Genomic DNA, 17,098 nt, shown 5'->3' with positions numbered 1-17,098 from the left:
GAGGGACCGAATGACCCTTTCACAGGAGCCATCTAACATTGTTGGAAAACACATATTTACTTTACGATTCATAACAGTAGCAAAATTACTGTAATAATGAAAATATTTTTGTGGCTGGGTCACCACAACATGAACTGTATTAAAGGGTAGCAGCATGAAGAAGATTAAGATCCACTGGCCTAGGAGGAATGTTGTCCTGGGGCAAAACAAGGCCAGGAGGCAGTGCAGCAGAATGAACTAAAATAACCGGAGTCAAAGACACTGCTTGCTCAAGCTCCAAGTGCAGTGCTCCCTCTAGCAGCCAACCAAACAGTGCATAAACAGCAGCAGAAGAAATAAAAACTGTTCACCCTTGAAGTGAACCCAAACTCTGTTCTAGGTTCGCGATGTCACAGATGCTCCGCAGTGACGCCCAGCCCCCAACTCCCTCACACATTTAAAAATAAGCATGAGCACTGTCAACAGAATGACCCATAGAGAACAATGCCTTGGGGAACTGTGAGAGGGCTCCAGGAGAAAAGGCAGAGGGCCTTCACCTCAGGTCCGTTTTGTCCCCTGGATTGCTCTTGGAGATAATTCTGTGCCTCCTGTGACAAACATTTACATTCAATTTATAAGACAGGTTCATTCTTGCTGGATGTTGGAATATAGCTGTAGAACCCAATCTGGTCAGTGGACCCTGATCTGGATACGGCCTTCTGCCTTGCTTTTGTGCTTTCCCAGATCTACACTATGCTGCATGCCAAGCAGGGCTGCTCTGCCTGTTAGTATTTAGCGTGTGCTTACTGGAGTTTATTTGCATGTTTTTCTGATCGTGTGTTTCTGAACTCAAGCAACCTTCCTTGGTTCCTTGCTCTCTGTGTTACATTGCTGTATAAAGCACAATGAAATGGAAGGGAGGATGTCTGCATTAGACCCCACCCATTCTCTAAGGTCTCAGATCCCAGGTCTCGAAGACAACACCTGCACAGGTTAATGGAAGTCGACAAACTCAAGACCAGCAGCAGTGACCTAAAGGTGTAAGTACAATGAGAAAACCCAGCCTGAACCCGCACAACTGACCTTTCTTCAAGTTCCCACTCAAAAGCTGCTTATGTCTAAAAACAACAGTGTAGAACACAGCTTGGCAGGCTGAATAAAATGGTCCATGGAGTGCAACATCACAAAAAGCCTTTGTTCCCGAATCCTGGTTATTAAGGTACATGTGTAGCCAGTTAACCAAGAGATCCAGGCATGACTTTATAGTGCTAGAAAGAGAAAAAAGTCAGGGTTATTGCTTTTATCAGAAAGCTAAAGACAGAAACACACACCTGTCTTTCACTATCCATTATAGAAGGCTCAAATACCACCTATGGGCTGGGGTGTAGCTCACTGGCAGGCAATTGCTTAACATGCATGAGGTCTTAGGGTCCATCCCCATCACAAAAATTAAATAAATCAATATACAGGACAGCCAGAGTTATACAGAGAAACCCTGTCTCGAAAAACCAAAAAAAAAAAAAAAAAAAATCAAAAAAAAAAAAAAAAAAAAAAAAAAAATCAATATAATAAATAATAATAATTATTATTAATAATAAACAAAAAATATTGGCAAACAAAAAACTCACCAAAAACCTTACCCACGAGCAGAGCAAAGCAGAAGGAAAAAGATGGCTGTAAGAAGTTGCCTTCCGATTTTTTGTTGTGGCTTTCCATTTGTTTTTGGACAGGGTTTCTCTGTGTAGCCCTGGCTGTCCTTGACCTCAGAGATCCACCTGCCTCTGCCTCCCAAGTGCTGGGATTAAAGGCTACCTTCCCATTTTAAGGTGAGGCAGTGCTAACTTTTGTAGAGCAAGAGGCCTTAGGGCCTGATTTGCAGAGCAAGACTTTGTTTCAGAAAAACACAATGAAACAAAACAAAAAAACAGGACTTCTAAGGATGCAGCTCAGTTTTTCCAACTCAGCTGTGGTTTCCTGGATCAGCTCCCAACCCAATGGGTATGTGGCTAAGGATCTCGGCTTCTTCCGGTCTTGACTCAAAAAGTGGAGCCACAAAAAAAAGTGGAGGCACAGACTCTCGGTTGACTAGGGGATGGGCTAACAGCATCTCTGTTGAAAGACAGCTTCTGGAGCCCCTGAAGAAACTGGCCTCCACCCCACACCTAATTACCTTAAAAAGGGTTTTCCTCAGGTCAAACAGACACAAGTGACTTGGAAAGCAAGTGAAAAACAACAAGCCTACAAAAAGAATCAAAACAATCTACAACACCACGCTACCCATGAAGACGGACAGGCTCTCAGGAACAACACGTGAACACATGCTTCCTAAAAGCCTCATGTACTTCTTCCCCGTCTCAAGCTGCTTCTTAGGAATAAAGACATCCGGGCTGGAGAGATGGCTCAACAATTAAGAGCACCAACTATTCTTCCAAAGGTCCTGAGTTCAAATCCCAGCAACCACATGGTGGCTCACAACCATCCGTAATGAGATCTGATGACCTCTTCTGGAGTGTCTGAAGACAGCAACAGTGTACTTACATATAATAAATAAATAAATCTTTAAAAAAGAAAGGTATCTTGCATTGTAGTGATCAGATTTTTCCCTTGCTTTAACAAAGACAGACCAAAAGTATAAAGCCTATTTCTTTGGCTTAAGAAAATACTAAGAAATTAAAAAGCATTTGGAGGGGAGGGCTGAAGAGATGGCTCTGCGGTTAATAGCACTAACTGCTCTTCTACAGGTCCTAAGTTCAATTCCCAGCAACCATGGAATATGATGCCCTCTTCTGGTGTGTCTGAAGAGAGTGACAGTGTACTCGCATAAAATAAATAAATACATCTTAAAACAACAACAACAAAAAGCTTTGAGAAAATTAGGTTACTTACATAAGAGGAATAAATTTAGCTCTGGCCAAAAAGCTCCCAATATAATTTGCAGCAGCTTGCCTGATGATGGCAGGGTTATTTGGATCCTGCAACTTTTTCCAGAGATGTTCCAAAAATGCTTCTGCAAATCCCTGAAACAAGAGAGACTGCTAGCTTGATCCTTCTGATGCTGAAGATGCTCTAGCGCTCAGCACCCTGAAGACATTACCTAACAATGTAGTTACACTGCTAAGCACAAAAGAGCAGTCATGGTTCTTGTTTAAAAGCAACCCCAGCAGGCTGAGCTCTCCTCCCACCTCATCCCCTGTGTTAGTCACTGGCACCTAGAATCACAGCCTCCCTAGGCCTCCGAGACCATATCCTGCTTGACCTTTACTACCATCGCCCCAGCCGCATCCCCAGCCCTTAGCTGAATACTGCAGAGCCCCTTCTCCCTCAGTGATTCCTCAGTGGACCTGACAGACCTTGGCATGGAAGACAGCTTCCCTTCGCCCTGTGAACCTTCTCAGCACACTACCCCCTGCTAGCCCGTCCTTATTCCTTCCTATCAGTCCCATACCCAGAAACACTTCCTATCCCAGAGGCCCCCAGAGTTCCGGGCAGGGACTCAGGTAGATGCATCATGCTGTCCTCCAGTAAGATCTCTCCTTTCTCACCCTCAGAGACCCTTCCTCTCCAACTCTTACTCCAGATGCAAGGCCCCCCTAGACACTTCATCTCTGTCTCTCTTCAATTCTGTGACGTAATGTGACCTACTTCCAGGATCCCCTGACATACCTCCAACTCCCTGTGGACCACATCTCTAGTGTGAGCAGGACCACAGGTACATCTTTCCTGAAGCCCCTCGGCCTTCTCTCTCAGCCCGTCTCTATTCCTCCCTCTGTACCACACATACACACCTCCAGAGGTACTCACTATCAGACAACCCATCACTTCCCTAAGATCCAGAGAGAGCAACAGAAACCAGGAACAGAACGCAAAGACAAGACCAGGTACCGACACCAGGAGCCCCAGACTTCAATGCCTGGACAGCAGCTCAAAAGCACAGCCTTTAACACCCAAAGCAATAGGCCTCCACAGAACACATCAGCCTGCTACCCAGAGCGGGCCCGAGAGACAGCTCAGCAGAAGCACACACAAGGACTTCAAAACGGCAATTATGTGTATGTCCAAAGACCTTAAGGAACAGATTGATATAAATAAATTCCTTAATGAAGTCCCCAATACACAGACAGTGGAATGAAATAATGACAACAGCTAAAGGCATGAAAGTTAGAAAAGGGGCTGGAGAGATGGCTCAGTGGTTAAGAGCAAAAACTGCTCTTCAGAGGTCCTGAGTTCAATTCCCATCACAACCATCTGTAATGGGATCCAATGCCCTCTTCTGGTGTCTCTGAAGACAGCGACAGTGTACTCACATATATAATAAATAAATCTTAAAAAAAAAAAAAAAAAAAGAAAGTAAGTTAGAAAAGAAGCTGGGTGGCAGCAGCACATGCCTTAAATTAAATTTAAAAAAAAAATTCAAACAAGCACGTGAAAAACTCACATAATAAAAACTTTTAAGACACTGCTGAAGAAAATACTACAAGATGGAAAGCTCTCCTGAGCTCATGAATCAGTAGTACAAATATAGTGAAAACAGCAATCCTAGAGATCCAACACAATTCTCCACAGAACTTAAAAGGGCAACTTCCAGCTACATATGGAAACAAAGACAGACAGATAGACAGAGAGAGCGCTAAAACAATCCTGAATAACAAAAGAACTACAGGTATCACTACCGCAATCTCAAAGGGTTCTACAGAGCTAGGAATAAAAACTGCATGGTTTGGCAAACAAACAGAAATGTTTATCAATGGAATCAAATCGAAGGCCACATACCTATGGTCAGCTGATTTTTGACCAAAAAGAAAAAAGAAAAAAAAAAGCCAGAAATATACACTGGAAAAAAGAGCACCTTCTACAATTACGCTGGCCAAGACAAACTGCATGGGTGCATGCAGAAGAATGTAAATAAATCCCTATTAATCCCCCTGCACAAAACTCAACCACAAATGAATCAAGGCTTCACTATAAGGCCAGATACACTGAATGCAATAGAAGAGAAAGTGGAGAATAATCTCGAACTCATTGGCACAAGAGAAGACTGCTAGAACAGGCACTAAGAACAATAAATGAGACTTCATGGAATTAAAAACCTGTGCAGCAAAGGACAAAGTGGAAGCCCACAGAATGGCAAAAGAACGTATACCAATTACACATCTGAAAAATGGTTACTATCTAAAACACATAAAGAACTCAAAAACCAAAACCCAATCAAGAAAACAACCCAATTTAAACATGGGGCACATAATTAAACAGAGTTCTTAAAGATGAAACTCTTAAAGAAATCTTCAAGGATCCTTAGTCATCAAGGCAATGCAAATCAAAACTACTACAAGATTTCATTCTACACCAGTCAGATGGCCAAGATCAATAAGACAAAAGGACAGCTCATGGATGCAGGGGCAGGAAAACACTCATCCATTGCTGAGAGAGTACAAATTTTACAGCCAGTATGGAAATCAGTGTGGTGGCTCCTCAGCAAATAGATCTACCTCACTCCTGAGCATCCACCTAAGGACTCTGCATCCTGTCACAGAGACACTTGATCATCCATGGTCACTGCTGCTCTATTCATAAAAGGACTAGAAGCAGCTTAGATGTCATCAACAGAAGAGTGGAGAAAGAAAATACAGTACATTTACAGAATGGATTACACAATTCAGCTGTGAAAAAAGAGAAGAAAGAAAGAAAGAAAGAAAGAAAGAAAGAAAGAAAGAAAGAGAAAGAAAGAAAGAAAGAAAGAAAGAAAGAAAGAAAGAAAGAAAGAAAGAAAGAAAGAAAGAAAGAAAGAAAGAAATTATTAAATTTGCAGGTAAATGGACGGAGCTAGAAAAAATAAATCACCCTAAGAGTCATAACTCAAAGCCCAAAGACAAAATCGTATGTGGATATTGAAGCATTTAAGCCTTCAATAGGCTTCAATGTAACCACAGAGGAGGATGGGAGAATTTCCCAAGGTAGGGAAAATAGAATATATAGTTAGAGCAAGACAGGGAGGAGACGGGAATGGATTAATTGGAGAGGAAGGGAAGGACAGCTAATACTGTGGCCATTTGAAAGATTGCACAAAAACCTACTACAACAGAAGCTTCTAAAAGTACAGACACATTTGAAAGAAGTCTAATTGGAGGCACTAAATGTTAGGGCACACAAACCCACAACTATTCATCTTTCAACACAACCTGAAACCTCCAGGGGAAGGAATAGGTTACATCTGTGTTGTAACCCATTGTTTGGGTTGTTGAGTTGTTGGCCAAAGAAATTCCCTAAAAATTCAAGCTATTGCCAAGTCTATGAGTTGCTCTCCACAAACTGATAGGGCCTGATAGCTAAAGATAACCCTTGCAATCTCACTGAACAGAGCATTCGGTTGGTGCCTACCTTGAACCTTCACCATCTACTGACTAGTGTGCTCGGTCCTAGAAAGACTCTCTATGCTATCAAAGGGTTAGCAGCCCAGCTTCAAACCCTTCAGTCTCCAAGGGTGATCTGCCTGCATGATACACTGAGGCAAAAGCGGCACAACTGTTGAAGTAACCAACCACTCAGGAGATGGAATCTATGCCTGACTGCTTAGGCAGCCAAGAACCTGAGATTAGAAAGATCATAGACTTAACAAAAACCCAAATACTAGCTGGGCGTGGTGGTGCACGCCTTTAATCCCAGCACTCGGGAGGCAGAGGCAGGCGGATTTCTGAGTTGGAGGCCAGCCTGGTCTACAGAGTGAGTTCCAGGACAGCCAGGGCTAAACAGAGAAACCCTGTCTCGAAAAACAAAACAAAAACAAAAACAAAAAAAACCCCAAATACTACTGTTTGGCTACAAAATGAAGCCATAAAATGATTCTTAATAACATTCTGCTATACTTGTTGATTGCTGTCTCCCTTCCTGCAGTAAGGTGGGAATGCATATAGAGACCCACATCTTGACAACACGCAGTGAGAGAGACCTTTGACCACTTGGTCCTAAATGGGTTGTCTCCATCAAATCCCCCCCCCCCCAGGGTTCAGGAGCTATGTAGAGGAGCAGGCAGAAAGAAAGCCTATCTCCAACTCCCCTTGTAAAGGAAAAGTCAGTTTGTTCAAAGGCCTTTCAAACCATACATAAGGGCAGGCAGGTCCCATGCCCAGGAGTAGATTGACAACACAAAATCTTACTTATTCTTTGCTTGTATATTAATGTTTCTAATTTTGTGTTTTTATAAGTCTTGTTTGTGTGTGCATGTGTCTTTGTGTACCATTTCTTTTTGTTTCTTTTATGTGCTATTACTTCTACTGTTGTTGTTGTTATTTGTGGGGATTTTGTTGTTGCCTATTTGTTTTCTCAAAGAGAGAAAAAAGAAGGCCTTGAGTTGAAAGGGTGGGGGGACCTGGGATATGAGAAATAGGAAACCATGATCAGAATATATTGTATTTTTTTAATGAAGAAGAAGAGGAGGAGAAGGAAGAAGAGGAAGAAAAGGAAGAAGAGGAGGAGGTGGGGGGGAAATAGAAAAAACTACCTCTTAAAACTAAAAAAGTACCTCAGGTGGAAATGATCCACTGGACCTCAAATGTAGTTGGTTATCGAAATCAATGCAAAGCACGAGGCTCAGTAGTGTCTCTGTAGTCCCTACCAGTGGGCAGGCTGTGGCAAGAGAATGACTTAAGTCCAGAAATTTGGTGTCAATCCTGGCAACATATGGACATCTCCTCTCAGAGACACAAAAGCCAGTGAGAGGGCACAGCAGGAAAAGGCGCTTGTCACTAATCCTGACAACCAAGTCTGAAGTTGGGATTCATACAATGGAAGGAGGGAACACACTCACAAACGATGTCCTTTTACCTCTATAGATGTATAGTGACAAGGTGCATACACGCTCACGTATACTCACGTACACGTACGTACGTACACACACACACACACACACACACACACACACACACACAGTCCAGACAGGCAGGAATACTCAGACTGAGGTTAGCTTTTGAACCAATTTTCTCTGGACTGTTGTAGGCTCTATAAAACAGTTGCCCAAAATAGGGCTGGGGAACCTCTTGTGGCTTTGATTTTGTTTTTCTAAAAGGAGAAAGCCTAAACCTATAGTTTTTAAAACTTTGGGTTAAGAAGTTTGCTTAAGGGACCAAAAGCTGGCACACTGAACTATGCTTGATCCCTGGGACCCAAGTAGAAGAGAACAAACTCCCCCAGGTTGTCCTCTGACCTCTGTGGACACCGCAGCAGGTCCAAGTATGTACGTATGTACATATGTACGTACACAAGCGCGCGCGTGCGCGCGCACACACACACACACACTCTCTCTCTCTCTCTCTCTCTCTCTCTCTCTCTCTAATTAAAGGCTGGAGAGGAGGCTCAGCAGCTAAGAGAGTTTGCTGCTTTTAAAAGACATGTGCTGGGGGCAGCTGGAGAGCTGGCTCAGTGATTAAGAGCACTGACTGCTCTTACACAGGTCCGGAGTTCAATTCCCAGCAACCACATGGTGGCTCACAACCATCGGTGGTGGGGATCCAATGCCCTCCTCTGGTGTGTCTGAAGACAGCGACAGTGTGCTAATATACATGAAATAAATAAATAAATCTTTTAAAAAAAAAGAAGAAGAAAGACATGTGCTTGATTCCTAGTACCCACCTCAGGTGGCTCTCAATACTGTGAGAGAACAGAAGAAATAATATCCCAGGCCAGGTGTAATGGAGTATGCCTATAACACCAGTTCTTAGGAGACAGAGGTAGGCAGACCTCTCAAGTCTGAGACCAGTCTGATCTGCATCTCTAGGTCCAGGCAGTCAGCGCTCTACTGAGACTCCGACTTTAAAAACGCCCCACAGACATCTCCAGGGCTGGGGGCCAAGGATGGCTTGGATGGCAGAGAGTCTTTGCTTGCTTCCCTTACAAGAGCTGGAGTTAAGCTCCAGTGCCATCGGAAGGGGAAGGGCGCCATCTAGTGACCAAAGGCAGGATAACACCTTTAGTGTCTTCCACAGGTTTTTTGTTTGTTTTTTTCCAGACAGGGTTTCTCTGTGTAGCCCTGGCTGTCCTCGAACTCACTCTGTAGACCAGAAATCCGCCTGCCTCTGCCTCCCAAGTGCTAAGATTAAAGGCGTGTGCCACCACCGCCCAGCTCTTCTAGTTTTTAAGGAGGAAAATGTGGAATAAAATAATAAAACAGAGGCTAGAGAGATGGAGAGGAAATCAAAGTTCAGCTCCAGGAGATCTGATGTCCTGTTCTAAATGCTGTGGACACCCATACTCACACAACTTACATAACCACGCAGACATGCACAGGTACACATACTTTTAAAAAAATAATAAGTTTTTAGTTGAGCCTGGTAGCACACGCCTCTAATCCCAGTACTCATGAGGTAAAGGCAGACAGATCTCTTGAGTTCCAGGGTAGCCTATCAATCAATCAATCAATCGAACAGCACAGCAATGCCATTTTACTTACCAATTTGAAGCTGCAGAGGAAAAACATGAAGAACTGTACATGGCAGGAAGCATGTGTGGTCAACAGAAGTTTGTCAAAGATGGATATCAGATCACGGTATAAATCCTTTGTTTTATTGTTATCAATTTTACCTACAGAGAAAATTTAATTTTAATTTCATGGACATTTTCAAAGAAACACAATACTATTAAGAGCCAGCATTTGCAAGCAATGGTGGCACACATCTTTAATCACAGCACTTGGGAGGAAGAGGCAGGTGAATCTCTGAGTTCATGGCTTGCCTAATCTACAAAATTAGATCCAGGATAGCCAAAGCTGTTATACAGAGAAACCTTCTCTTGAAAAACCAAACCAGGGCTGGAGAGATGGCTCAGTGGTTAAGAGCACTGACGGTTCTCCCGAAGGTCCTGAGTTCAAATCCCAGCAACCACATGGTGGCTCACAACCATCTGTAATGAGATCTGATGACCTCTTCTGATGCATCTGAAGACAGCTACGGTGTACTTAGATATAATAACGGTGTACTTAGATATAATAAATCTTTAAAAAAAAAAAAAAACAAGAAAAGAAAAACCAAACCAACCAACAAACAAAAAACTCAGCCACTGGGCCAGGGCTGTACACTCATGAGGCTCAAGTACAAAAACTAAGGAAAGGGCCGAACAGCAAAAGAGCAAAAGAGCAAATACAAACCAAATAAGAACCCCAGCACTAAGCAGGCAGCAGCAGGTTTGCATCCCGAGTCATCTCAATGGCTCCAGACTTTGCTTCTCTCGGTGTAATCCAAGAGACAAGGAATCAGGCCTTACTGCACATCCTGCTGTGAAGCCACAGTCTCAGGTAGCCCAAGCTGACCTGCAATTCTATGTAGAAAAGGCTGATCTTGAACTCATGTTCCTCCTGCCTCTACCTCCCAAAGTCTGAGACTACAGACGTGGACTACTAGGTCCGTATCTCCTAAGCCGATTAAACTCCTTTTTTCCGTCTTTGAGACAAAGCTTCTCTATGTATCCACACCTGTCCCGAGACTTGGGTCTCTAACTCAGAGATCCACCTGCCTCTACCTCCTGTGTGCTACCAAGCCTGGCTAATAAACTCATTCTTTTTCAAAGATTTATTTTATTTTAATGTAAGTACACTGCAGCTATCTTCAGACACTCCAGAAGAGGGCATCAGATCTCCTTACGGATGGTTGTGAGCCACCATGTGGTTGCTGGGATTTGAACTCAGGGCCTTCGGAAGAGCAGTCGAGTGCTCTTACCCTCTGAGCCATCTCACCAGTCCATAAACTCATTCTTAAACCACAGGAGGGAGCATGGACATGCAGTCTCCAAGCTGTTTCCTGAGGACTAGTTTCCTCAGTAAAGTTAAAAGTCCTGATAATGGGTAAAATGAAAACACCTGCAAAGGCCTCTGAAGAAACTATAGACTACAGGCACCATCCTAAGATGTTCAACACACCATTATTAAACTTCCTGAGCATCTCAAATACAAGTGACTTCTTCTAAGGTTGTGCAGACTCCACCTAATGCCCACCAGTGAGAACATCATGGGCTTTGAAGGTCTCACTTTGAATACTGAGTTTTAACTCCATTGCTTCCATTTTCAAACTATGACACTGGCACGGAAGGTGATATGTGTTGACCCTTTGTCTCATCCTCAGGGCACCCTGGAAGTTACCATGCACACGGCAGACATCGTCAATGTAGGACAGCAGCAAGCACAGCAGGATGTCCAGGCGCTCTGCAATGGGATGAGCCATCTGGCTAGGCCGCTCCTGGTCAGCTTTCTTCTCAGGGTCAGTGTCCTCATCTTCATCCTTTGAGCAAGTGAAAACTGACATTACAAAAGTCACAGAAGTCCTTAGTGTCTAGGGAAACCAACAAAGGCCATTATTTCTTCTAAAAGATGAGAAAACGTACACACTGTCACAGACTCTCACGCAGAAATGTGGCTCAGTCAGGTCTTGAATTTTAAATAAACACCAGTCTATTCTCTTTTTTCCTTTTCTTTATTTCTTTGAGGGGTGGGGCAAGTGTGAGAGGGAGGGACTGGGACCGGATCCTCATGCAGAGTAAGCATGTGTGTATCCCCAGCCCCAACAACACGTTCTCATCCCTGAGTCGGCAGTGTTGAGGCTGGGTCACCTTTCCCAGGTCTGGGCAGGTATCTTAAAGCTACTGTGTTGTTTGCCAAGAATGCACAGCCTCTCTAGTCACAGCCTCAGGAGTCACCAATGTCCAGGAGGCAAAGGTGGCACAGAGCCATCGGGATTCTCAGTGACCATAGTATCTCATCTCCAGAATCTACATGGGAGAGGACAAGACTCCAAAAACCTGTCCTCTGGCCCATGCTCCCATGGCACACATGTGCCACTTCCTGCCATACCCAGCGAACAGGTTCTTACTTCGCTCCTCCCAGCTCTCTTGCTCCCTGATTGAGGTACTCGACAGTACCTCAATTCAGCTCAGACTTTAGTCAGCTGACCTCCACAGCACACATCATCCCAATTAGAGAGTGACGACTTTAAGGCATCTAACTGACAAAACATAGAAACTAGGCCCCAGAGTGATGGCTCGGCTGTTAAAGAACACTGGCTGCTCTTCCAGAGGACCTGGATTCTATTCCACATGGCAGTTCACACCTGTCTGTAACTCCAGTCCACGGCAGTTTTTGACACCATCACACAGACATGCATGCAGACGAAACACCAATGAACATAAACAGGAACGAAGCTGGGACACTCTATGCCTGCTGTTTCCTCAGATACTGGTGGCTTACAGAAACCAGGAAAAACATTTGCAGAATGAAAGTAAAACAAATTTCACCAAAACCAAACTTAAAGCCTTAGACATAAGATAAGGTTACTGCTGACTGCACTTTTTTTTTTTCCTTTTTTTTTTTTTTTGGTTTTTTGAGACAGGGTTTCTCTGTGGCTGTCTTGGAACTCACTCTGTAGACCAGGCTGGCCTCGAACTCAGAAATCCACCTGCCTCTGCCTCCCAAGTGCTGGGATTAAAGGCGCGCACCACCACGGCCGGCCGGCTTTATTGCACTTATCTTAAAGGGCTCCATTAGCATCTTATATAGGCAGTAGATAACATGTCAGCACAGGGTGTGTTACTTACCTGTAATCCCAACAATATACTCATTTAAGAAGGTATTCACAAGTTTGTTAAACTATTTATTTATTTATTTGCCACAAGCATGTAAGCAGGCACACATGTGCACACGTATGTACAGGTTGCTCAGTCTCCTCTTTCTTGGGACTGCTACCCACCTCTGAGACACTCTCACTAACCTAGACCTCACCACTTATTTCAGACTGGCCTAGCTGCCACGCCAGAGGCCTTCCTGCGTGTGCCTCACTCGTGCTAGGACTCTGAGCACATGTCACTGCACCCAACTTGTTTATCTGGGTTCTAGGGATCACACTAAGGTCCTTAGAAACACAAGACAAGTACCCTGCCTGCACAGCTATCCTTCCAGCCCCGCCACTATTTTGTCTTAACAGAAATCCTTGAAAAAGCTAAGCCAGTAGCTATCTTTCCACACTCTGAAGTAATAAAGCTCAAATGTATGCTTCTGTTAGTGGAAATGCTAATAAGGACTAGAATCAAAATACAAGACTAAAACAAAGGAGTTTAACCATCAATGTCAAAACAAAGAGATACTGACCATATTAAACAGTCCTTCTGAGGTGTCTGTCCCACCACAAGCCTGAGCTGCTGTCTCTTCAGCATCTTCAATATCCTGCCGCGATACACTCACCTATAATCACAAAAGATAAATGAAAACACTTAAAAATGCAGCTATTTGTAGCTGAAAATTAATCTACTATATATACTTTATATTGTTTTTTGAGACAGAGTCTCTCCACATGGCCCAGGCTGTCCTGGAACTCACTTTGTAGACCACATTGGTCTCGAACTCATAGAGATGCCTCTGCAGCCCGAGTGCTGGGTTTAAAGGTGAGTGCCACTGCACCAGGCTTACTGCATTTACTAAAGGCTCCATCAGCACCGTTTAACACTACAACACAACAGTGGTACAAACTACCACTAAAGAAACTGAAAAGCTGTAAGGCCAGTCCTTTACAGTGTACCTAACAGAGGTGTGCTGTGACACTCTGGGCAGCCTCAGCAGTGACATTCATTACATCTCTTTCAAGACCAAGACATATTGTAATGTCGTATGTAGATATGTGCTCACACTATTCAAATCATGGTTTTCTTACTGCCTATGCATGATTCTTGCAGACATACTTTAAAATATTCTTTAGGCCGGGCGTGGTGGCGCACGCCTTTAATCCCAGCACTCGGGAGGCAGAGGCAGACGGATTTCTGAATTTGAGGCCAGCCTAGTCTACAGAGTGAGTTCCAGGACAGCCAAGGCTACACAGAGGAACCCTGTCTCGAAAAACCATAATATATATATATATATATATATATATATATATATATATATATATATATTCTTTAGGAATATAAGACTTCACAGGGCTTATGTATACAGGTAGCCAGACGTGTAATCCCAAGCAAGAACCCCATCTCCCCGTTCTCTACAGTGTTTTGTCAGTGTGTGATACAATATAACAGTAATCCCAACACTCAGGAGATTGAGGAGACAACCTACAATTCAAAGTCACTAGGAACTACAGAGACCCCCTTCAATAAAAAACAAAGAGAAAAAAAAAGAAGAAGAAAAGAAAAGAAAAGAAAAGAAAAGAAAAGATGAATATTGAAGGATGTGGCAGGCACAAGGAGCTACCTTGAATCTAAGGCCAGCCTGGGCTACAGTTCAATACCCTGTCTCAATAAACAAAATTCAAAGACTCTAGAAATGTCTCATCTTTTAGGACCACTTGTTCTTTTCCATCCACCCATCCATTCTTCTATCCGTCTGTCCATCTGGTTTTTCAGGGCAGGGTTTCTCTAGAGAGCCCAGGCTGGCCTGGAACTCTCTCTATACCAGACCAGCCTCAATCCCAAGAAACCCACCCTCCTTCACTGAGTGCACCGCCTCCATCACCAGCTAAAAGCACTTGTTTTCCAAGTTCAACTCCCAGCATCCACATGGCAGCTCACACCCGTCCTCAGACCTCTGCAAATACCACGAAAACAGAAGCATAGACATACAATCAAACAAAACATACATAAATAATACATAAGATAAGACAAATTCATAGGTAGGTAGGAGGAGGGAGGGGAGGGAGGGAGGGAAGAGAAATTCAGAGCCAGGGAGATTGCTTAGTGGGTAAAGGTAATTGCTACCAAGTCACCCAATTCCCAGAACAGGCATGGTGGAAGGAGAAAACCAACATCCTACCTCCACATACATGTCACTGCACAGGATACAAAAAGTAAACAAATGTTTAAGATGGGGGAAATCAGCCAGGCAGTGGTGGCGCATGCCTTTAATCCTAGCGCTTGGGAGGCAGAGGCAGGCGGATTTCTGAGTTCGAGGCCAGCCTGGTCTCCAGAGTAAGTTCCAGGACAGCCAGGGCTATACAGAGAAACCCTGTCTTGAAAAACCAAAAAAAATAAAGTAAAAATAAAAAATAAAAGGGGTAGAAATCAAAAGTTAACAAAAATAAAAAATACTAAATATTTTTCTCCACTAAGAATTCTATCTTGCAGGGCATGGCAATGCATGCCTTATTCCCAGCACTCAAGTGGCAGAGGCAGGCAGATGTCTGTGAGTTCAAGGCCTACCTGGTATAGACAATGAATTCCAGGGCAACCAGGACTACACAGAAATACCCTGTCTCAAAGAACAACAGCTGGGGAGGGGAGAGGGTGTGTACTCCTTTAATCTCAGCACTCAGGAGGAGGCAGAGGCAGGCAGATCTCTGTGAGTTTGAGGCCAACCTGGTCTATAAAGCAAGTGTAGGACAGCCAGGGCTCTGTTACAGACAGAAACCCTGTCTTGAAAAACCAAAAACCAAACCAAAACAAAACTCAAAAGAAACAGTTGTAGAATTGTATCTCCTCGGATTTTCAAGTACTCCCAAATCAAGTCTCCTACTCAAGTCTTCAAGCCCTATTCAATCTGCAGTATTCACTGCAGTATTCACTGGCAAACCATCTCAGAAAACACCAAAAACTCTTACAATTCAAGGACTTTTTAAAATGTCACAAGCGAGAGCTAAAGAAGTGGCTTGGCACTTAAGAGCACTGACTGCTTTTCCGGAAGACAAGGGTTTCACTTCCCAACAGCTACATGGTTGCTCACCACCACCCCTAACTCCAATAATAGGGAATGCCTCTGCTGACCTCCACAGGCACAATCAATCAATCAATATATTAATTAATTTTGTATACGTTATGTATATACATATGCATGTTGCATATAAGAGACCTAAATCTATACAGGTTTATGGGGGCAGGCCCAATGTTCTCAGGAGTCTCCCTCAGCTGCTTTCAGCCTTATTCACCAGGGCAGGGTCTTCCGGGGCCTCGGGCGCAGATGAGGCCGGTCTAGCTAACAGCTAGCTTTGCAGACTCTGGTTTTGCTTTGCAAGCACTTTCACTATTAGCAGGCCACAACAGCCACACCACGTTTCCATGAGCACTTTCACATTGCTGAGCCATTTACACAGGCCAAGTCCAAGGGCTTGCTTGTGCTTTGCTCATCCTCATGTGACATGCTGACCAGACTCTCTCTCCTTCCAGATCCTCCCAACCTCCACAGCTTGAATTACCTCCCAGCTGACGACTCCTGCTCCCTGTCCTGACCAAACTGCTCCACTAGCTTACTCTTAGCTCTCTAGCTACGACTGCTCGGTCAGCGTCACGGTAAGTGTGTTATTGCTGTGAAGAGACAGCACAACCACAACAACCCTTATAAAGGAAAACATTTAACTGGGGCTGGCTTACAGTTTCAGAGGTTTAGTCCATTATCATCATGGTGGGAAGCATGGCAGCACACAGGCAAAACATGGTGCTGGAAAAATTCTAAATCTTTTTTTTTTTTTTAAAGATTTATTTATTTAGTTAGTTAGTTAATTGGTTAGTTTATGTACATGAGTATACTGCAGTTGTCTTGTCTTCAGATGCATCAGATCACACTGCAGACAGTTGTGAGCTACCATGTAGTTGCTGGGAATTAAAGCCAGGTCCTATGGAAGAGCAGTCAGTGCTCTTAACCACTGAGCCATCTCTCCAGCCCCAAGTTGTACATCTTGATCTGCAGGTAGCAGAAAGAAACTGTATCCCGGGCTGAGGATGGTTCAGTAGTTAAGAGCACTGACTATTCTTCCAGAGGTCCTGAGTTTAATTCCCAGCAACCACATGGTGGCTCACAACCATCTGTAATGAGATCTGATGCCCTCTTCTGGTGTGTCTGGAGACAGCTACAGTGTACTTACATATAATAAATAAATAAATGAGAAAGAAAGAAAGAAAGAAAGAAAGAAAGAAAGAAAGAAAGAAAGAAAGAAAGAAAATGTACCCCACCCCGGCTGAGCCTGAGCATAGGAAACCTCAAAGCCCGCCCCCATACTGACACACTTCCTCCAACAAGGCCACACCTACTCCAACAGGACACACCCCCTAATAACGCCACTCCCTAGGGGCCAAACCTATTCAAACCACCACAGTAAATACCCTCCAACTAGCCCCTACCCGCAACTAACCCTGTCCAAACTGGAATATGTATCTTATACAGCCTTTTTCCTTT

At 43.8% G+C, this 17,098-nt stretch overlaps 1 protein-coding gene across 1 annotated transcript in view; it reads right to left on the bottom strand.

The window, feature by feature from the left end:
* Positions 1–17,098, bottom strand: part of Rrn3 (RRN3 homolog, RNA polymerase I transcription factor) — a 34,250-nt gene that overhangs the window by 5,375 nt on the left and 11,777 nt on the right. The window contains exons 10-14 of the mRNA XM_021209420.2: positions 13,097–13,189; positions 11,099–11,237; positions 9,419–9,549; positions 2,866–2,996; positions 1,063–1,247 (exon numbers count right to left, since the gene is read on the bottom strand). Of these exons, the coding sequence (XP_021065079.1) occupies positions 1,063–1,247; positions 2,866–2,996; positions 9,419–9,549; positions 11,099–11,237; positions 13,097–13,189 (679 nt within the window). The remainder of the gene's footprint in view (positions 1–1,062; positions 1,248–2,865; positions 2,997–9,418; positions 9,550–11,098; positions 11,238–13,096; positions 13,190–17,098) is intronic.

This window comes from Mus pahari, chromosome 12 (genome assembly GCF_900095145.1).
Source record: "Mus pahari chromosome 12, PAHARI_EIJ_v1.1, whole genome shotgun sequence".
Lineage (NCBI taxonomy): Eukaryota > Metazoa > Chordata > Mammalia > Rodentia > Muridae > Mus > Mus pahari.
Note: the sequence above shows the minus strand (reverse complement) of the source record. Positions and strands in the feature narration are given on the sequence as shown.